The sequence below is a fragment of the Carassius carassius genome, chromosome 49 (genome assembly GCF_963082965.1).
Source record: "Carassius carassius chromosome 49, fCarCar2.1, whole genome shotgun sequence".
NCBI classification, from domain to species: Eukaryota; Metazoa; Chordata; class Actinopteri; order Cypriniformes; family Cyprinidae; genus Carassius; species Carassius carassius.
Genome location: NC_081803.1, coordinates 21,520,707 through 21,527,965, shown reverse-complemented (window position 1 = coordinate 21,527,965; position 7,259 = coordinate 21,520,707). Strand labels below are relative to the sequence as shown.

The 7,259-nt window shown below is 38.6% G+C and overlaps 1 protein-coding gene across 1 annotated transcript; it reads right to left on the bottom strand.

Annotated features, from left to right (window-relative positions):
* Window positions 1-1,780: 1,780 nt before the first annotated feature.
* Window positions 1,781-5,673, bottom strand: LOC132132267 (ankyrin repeat domain-containing protein 34B-like). The gene is made up of 2 exons (XM_059544641.1): window positions 5,547-5,673; window positions 1,781-3,718 (listed from the first exon to the last, which is right to left on the bottom strand). The coding sequence occupies exon 2, from the start codon at window positions 3,655-3,657 to the stop codon at window positions 2,014-2,016; it is 1,644 nt and encodes a 547-aa protein (XP_059400624.1). The 5' UTR covers window positions 3,658-3,718; window positions 5,547-5,673; the 3' UTR covers window positions 1,781-2,013.
* Between the last annotated feature and the right edge of the window lie 1,586 nt (window positions 5,674-7,259).

Below are 7,259 nucleotides of genomic sequence, written 5' to 3'. Positions count from 1 at the left end.
GCAGGAACTGAAAAATCCTTAGAGCTTTGAATGTTGGACTAAAAAATATCAACACATCTGAACACGTTTTTTTTTTTTTTTTTATTATTTGGTAATCCCACTGTGATAGAAGTTAACAAGGCTGCCAAAGGTCCTTAATGTACTACAGATATTAAATATCTGTAATTTTTATGGATTTGACAGATTGAATCTCTGTTCTTATAAAATATGCTGGATGGTGTTTCTGGATTAAGTAGCCATTTTATAAATTCAATAACCTTTAATTCTTTCACTAGACTGTGATCCTTCATTTTTACATTCAGCTTAAAGTGTACTTTAACCTGCAAAACAAATCTTTTTACCCCTCAAATGAATTCTGATTAAACTGACACCATTAATTCTTAAATTATGCATCTTAACAAAAATCTAAATTCATTAATTTGCAAAATGCACTTTTACTGTCGTTGATGAAATTAAATACAGGACGAGTGATTGTTTCTTTTTTTAATTATTTTTTTCTTCATAGTGATAAAATAGAACATAAACGTGGAAGTCTTGGCCTAATGGTTAGAGAGTCGGACTCACAATCGAAGGGTTGTGAGTTTGAGTCCCGGGCCAGCAGGAATTGTGGGTGGGGGGAGTGCATGTACAGTGCTCTCTCCACCTTCAATACCACGACTTGGGTGCCCTTGAGCAAGGCATTGAACCCCCAACTGCTCCCCGGGCGCCGCAGCATAAATGGCTGCCCACTGCTCCAGGTGTGTGTTCACAGTGTGTGTGTGTTCACTGCTCTGTGTGTGTGCACTTTGGATGGGTTAAAAGCAGAGCACGAATTCCGAGTATGGGTCACCATACTTGGCCGTATGTCACGTCACTTTCACTTTTAAACAGTGTTGAATCAGTTTATTTGATATATTGACTGGTATATTTAAATAATCTGAAGGCCTCTATAATTCTGTCATAAGCCAAATACAAATGTTCTTAAAATAAAGATGATTGTTGTGGAAGGATTGAGATTAAATGTCTGTGAAATTAATTGAGCATTTTATAGACATCTCAGATCTTCTCCCATAGATTTGGGCTTTGTGGAATATTTTGGGAGTTGAATTATTTTCTCACTGTTTCTGATTAAGTCATCACAATTAAAGTATTTTTAAGCTGTATAGATGTATCAGTTTGCATAATGTATATCTATTTATTCTTGAAAACCAGATTTATTTGATGATTTGTCTGGAATGGGACCTAAGGATGTTCTTCAAAACAACATTCATTTCTAATATGTATCTCATGTAGAATAAAATTTTGATAAATATACAAATTCATTGTCTAACGCTCATATATAACATGTTTCTAACAGCCTTTTGTCTTGCCATTTATATGAAGTGAGGTTTTCTAAATGGGTGATTTGCTGCAAATTTACTGCTCACATTATAGTTTTTGTAATTTATTATTTTTAAGACATTGTGGACATCAAACACACAACCAAAGGTACAGTATGTTCCATACACAATGACTCAAATGTATTAGGGATGAATTTGTATGTTGGCAAGCTGAATGTCTATGCCAGAAATGCCAGCAGTTGAATGGTGTATTTTGAGTCATTTTAATGTTTTTGTGTCCTGTTTTCTTAGCTATTGAAGCTCTAGCCACATTTATAACCATTTGTTCTTGTTAAGTCGTATTTGACTGTTAAGGTGCCGTCACATCAGTGAAATTTCACCAAAAAAAAAAAACAACTGTCAGCAGTACAGAGATGTATGAAGCACTGCTTTCACAGAAGTGTGACTTTCACAGGAGTAAATCTTTACGTGAAACTCACATGCCAATTCCTCTAGGAATGACTGGATTTTGTCCATGAAATTTCTAAAAGCAATAGTTAATGTGATCTCACCTTAAGGATTCTTGTTTAAAATTGTTTTGGATTAGATTTAAGAGTATAGATGTTATTTGTTCCGTTTCAGTGACCAGCAATCATTTGGTGTCGGTGCAAATTGATGCCTTTGTTATGGTCAAAATGTTTATAATAGCAACCATTCAGTGTCCAAAAATTTCAGTGAAGTCACCGTGCCGCTTGAGCTGCTCCGTTTGCATGGAGTGTCTTCTCATCAACATCCTCCTGGTCTTGGGATCCTTTGGAAAACCCGCAGGAGCCAAGGGAATGTAGGGCTTCGTCCCTGCCACTACGCCACATACTGCTTTGTTGCAGGTGTTGATGCTGCTTGGATTGCCACTTCCAATGATATTTGGGATTGGTGTATGCTGGTTCAGCGGAGGGAGAAAACCAGCTCGAGGATGGGAGATGGGATCCAAAAGCACCCCGGAGCCCCAACGCTCGTAGCCGATGGGATTCCTCCTTTGCAACTGCGTCAATGAAGCACTCTCAAGAGATTCCCTGGACCCCACCAAGGTAGGAGAACGCGAGTTAGCAAGTTTTCTCTTCTCAAGCTGTCCTTTGCGGTCTTCTGGAGAGTTTGCGAGGCTCACCGATAGTTGGGAATCAGAGCTGTAGTGGTCCATTCCTAGTTTCCTTCTCTGGATGATGTTGCGCAGACTGGACACTGCCAAATTTGGCAGGGATTTGTCTGGGTACTTCTCAGCCGGTAAAGCTTCTGCGCTGCTTTTGCAATGAAGATTGGGATGAGATAAAGAGTGCAGGGATGATAAGCTGTCAAAAGACATGTTTCGGCACAGTGCTCCTTCCAGTCTTAAACCTTCACCATTTCTTCCTTGTCGTCGAGTTTGACTCAAAGAGTTGGTTTCTTTCAAATCAACACTGCAATGGCGTGATAGTGGCGTGTTACCAAAAGCCAATCTGTTCATCCTGAAAGTCATTTCCTCTTCAGGCGTGATGTCCGGGAGTACCTCTGTAGCGGAGGTGCTGTTGGCTTTCTGTTGGGCTAAGAAAGACTGTGGGATCTTCAGCCAAGGCTCTGAGTGTAATCTTTGGAGATTGCCATGGATTTTGCTCAACCGACTGTTTACCAGGGAAACCTGGTGGGATGGAGAAGTTGGCTGGGAATTAGTCATGCTTCGGAGGTCCTGGAAAGAAAACATGTGCTCTGTTAAACTAGAGGAAAGAGTGCCCTGTGGAGATGTACTGAGAAGAATGTCTGATGGAGAAGCACATGGAACAATTGTAGGACTCAGTTGTTCCACCATTGCAAGCGGAGGAATAGGTAAGTGCTGTTTCGCCATTTGCCTTCCACATGCCAGTTTGTCAGGGGTGATGATGATGACCTCTTTTCCTCTGGCTTTGCAGGCATCCATCAAGATTTTAAGAGTTTCTTCATTGCTGGCATTGATGGCGTAAATCAGAGCCGAAGAACCGGTGTGGTCCTCAAGACACGGATCCGCCCCGCTACCCAAGAGCAGCGCCACCACCTCAGGACTGGCTTGCTCCAAACAGGCGTGTATTAGAGCCGTCTTCCCACTCTTGTCTTGGATGTTCGGATCAGCACCACTTTCAAGCAGGTACCCAACCATCTTCGGCTTTGAAACACTTTGGTGGTCCATATGCCTTGTCTTGCAGGCGACCATCAAGGGTGTTTCGCCGCACTCATTACTCTCATTAATATAAGCGCCTCCTTCCAGGAGTAGCCGTGTTAGACGGAGACGACTTAGATAGACAGCCTTAAGCAAGGAGTTGCCATCAGTGTTGACAACTTGTGGACCTTCCATCTTCACCTTTTTCACTGTGACTCGCACCTGATGGGGATCACGAATGCTGCCATGGCAAAGCCTGTGAAGAGGGGAACAAGGTTAGATATTGCATGGTCTCGGTCACAATGGATGTATGGAAGACAGTAACCGTACCTCCTCTTATAGAAAATTACACGCATTACACCTGCAGAATGGAAGTCTCGAGTAACTTTGAATTATCTTATTGTGTTCGCCTCGTTATTAGATGCTTGATTCGTTGCAAAATAATGAAATTAAGCCAAATGCATTTTCCCAATCTGTTTCTTTACACAGTCCTGCTCAGCAACAAGCTCCATTTTTGTAAACTGAAGCAGAGACCTTGGCTTTATTGTTTGCCATTACTGCCAGACAACATTCTTTGCGCTGCCTGTCCTTTTCAGCTTGAGCGCAAAGCTTGGCCTTACTCACACTTTCTTTAGGAACGGCATCTTTCTAAAGGCCATTGTGTTTGCCGTCCTTGGTGTTACTTTGTTAGAGCGCTGACACACGCCAGCAGAACATCATGCCTCTGATTAGGGTTTATAAAGTGTTTTTGAATACATTTTTTGTCAACTGGAGAGATGGTAGGCGCTTACATAAAGAAGGTATAGATACTGTATTCAATCCCTACTTTTGAGAGATGTATTATAAAGAATGATTCCATAGTTCTCAACCGTGAATGAGACCTTTTTTCATAATTATTTTTCAAATTTGCATGTTACAGTCAGAATAAACACATGCACACATTTTGATGTATCGACGCACATATTTAGTGTTATTGTGTACAATTCACTCTGAAAAAAAAACTGGTAAATTTCAAAATTGGTTGTGAAAAAAATAGCAAGACATTAAAATAAATGTAAAATTTTAAAGTATAAAATCTGAAATAGTGTTTTCTTGGAAAACACTCTCCAGTAATTTTACTACTTTTAAAAATATTTTTTTACAGCGTTAACACACATTCCTGGTGTTATTGTGTAAAGTTAATTAGTACCGTTATTTCAGAGATAATTTGTTTTTTTTGCAATCTTTCACCAGAATGCAATGCTTTTCAGCTGATGCTCATGTGCTGCACTCCTTTTCTCGTTGAATATCAAGTTTCACTCAGAAATGTCAGGTTACAGAAGGAAAATGCTTGCAAATGGATTTTAATCACGTTGCATGCTGCAGGTGTTGAAATCAAAACCCCAGCTCTCTCTCAATTAATCAATATCAATACTGACTGTCCAAGTAACAATTGCATTTCCTCTATGTGACAACAAGGGTTTGAGCAAGTTGTCATGAGCAGCTTGCATGCTGTTACCATGGAGGAAATGATGATTAGTTCTGAGTAGCTGTGACTTTTACCCTGTCAGCGATGTTCTGCTGAGCTGCTCAACTCTACTGGGAGCAGGTAGAGAAGCTCCACCTTTGCACTTAAATTAGTCTTTGGAAATCCTTTCCAGCTGTTGTACTTCGTGTGAATTAAGAGAGAAAAATCTGAAAACCACTCCATGCCATTTGCTTCAATTCTTCAAGCTTTTGTAATGTACATGGAAAGATGATGTACGAAACCGCATGTTCAGTATGCACTTGAGATTTTGAAGAGGTCGCAAAGTGTTTCTATTCTAAACAAGGTACAGTGGTTCAAAGCGCTCTCTGCTTTGTGCCAACTTAACCAATGAAACACGATAAAATAGATCTAACAATGCTTTAAGCGAACCTCGTTCAGTCAACTTTGTGACATGGGAATAGAATATGTTATGCCTTCAGTCTGCATATGATAAAAATGGTGGTATGATTATCATAAGCTGCTCATTTAATCATTAAATGTAAAAAAACTACAGAGTTGTGGAGTTAATGCAAAAGTAAATAGATAAAGAAGAGAAAAAAATCAATATTGTTCTTACCGTGTTATCAGAAATTTAGACCGATCTGGATGGAGGTTGGAGTCAGTGATCACAGCTGCTCGTCTGTCTGTGGTGTAAATGTGTTTGACTGTGCTTGCATTGCAGGCTGACGCTGATCAGATCTAAGCGACAATGAGAAGTGCATGATTCACATGCTGAGAGAGAAACAGGCAGGGAGAAAGAGAGAGAGAGAAGCAGGAAAACATCAAGACTCAAAATAACCCTGATTCTCGAGAACTTCAGATACACATTTGGACCCTTTCAGAGTTTCAGAGAATTGATTTAGAAACTATTTAATCTCAAGCAATCTGAGGGGCCACAGAGGCCATTCGTTCAATGTTTTCTGTCTAAGGAGGCTCTGCCATGAAAGTGAATTCATTTAAACACATCCAGAAACTGTTTTATTTCATATTTTATTGTGTGTGTGTGTGTGTGTAGAAACAGGGTATAGAAACTTTAAAATAATCACATTTTGCTGCTTCGCTGCCTGAAATGAAGACAGACACTGTTTTTGTTTTATCCAGCTGTATTAACTCAGTGATAATTTTAAAGAGGGGTGATTCTTTACTATGCCCACTGTACACACACACACACACACACACACTCACGCACACTTAAGTTATATAGATAATTAATATATATAGATATAAATGGGATTTTAATTGTGTATGTGTGTATATTATGTGTGTGTGTTTGTATATATACATATATATATATATATATATATATATATATACATATATATATATATACATATACACATATATATATATATATATATATATATATATATATATGTGTGTATATATATATATATATATATATATATATGTATATGTGTTCCTGTAGCTCAACTGGTAGAGCATTGTGTTAGCAAGCGCAAGGTTGTGGGTTCGATTCCCCGGGAACACATGATAGGTAAAAATTGATAGCCTGAATGCACTGTAAGTCACTTTGGATAAAAGCGTCTGCTAAATGCATAAATTTAATTTAATATATGTATGTATGTATGTATGTGTGTGTGTGTGTGTGTGTACACGTACATAATGAAATAAAAATAAACTTTTTTTGTTTTTATTTATATAAACATTTGTTTCACAGCATTTAAGCATATTTACCAGATTCTCATTACTGTTTTTGTTTTACTTTGTTTTTACTTTATTAGATAGCTACAATATTTTGATACAACAATGCAACTGTGCTTAATTTTCTTCATGCAAATCCAATGCAAACCTGATATTATTAATCCATTAATTAATTTTGCTGCTTGTAATGCATCATTAATGTTTGTTTTACTTCGTTGTAGAGATCTTGAGTTTCACAGGGACACTGGACCAAACTCCATCATCTGTGGTTTGTACATCTTTTGTTGCATGTGTAATGTCTCAGAACTCAAGTATGACATGCAGATGACAGCACATTAAAATGTTTTTCAATGCTTTTACAAACAGGAAGCAACTCCCGAAGAAAAAAACACCTTGTATAAGGACAGCTGTATTTCCTGTCTTTTTTTTTTTTTTCATGCCTTTGAAATAATGGTGTTTATATGGTGCGGTGGGTCTGAAATAGTAGCGTCTTTGATATGTGAAAGAACTGTCGTCAGGTTGATTGGAAGGTGAGATGGCGTAGTTTCAGTCCACTTGAGCAATGCCATCTCCATGGAAACCAGTGGAATAAAACGCTGCGTATGAGTCTCACCAGAGGTGGAAAGAG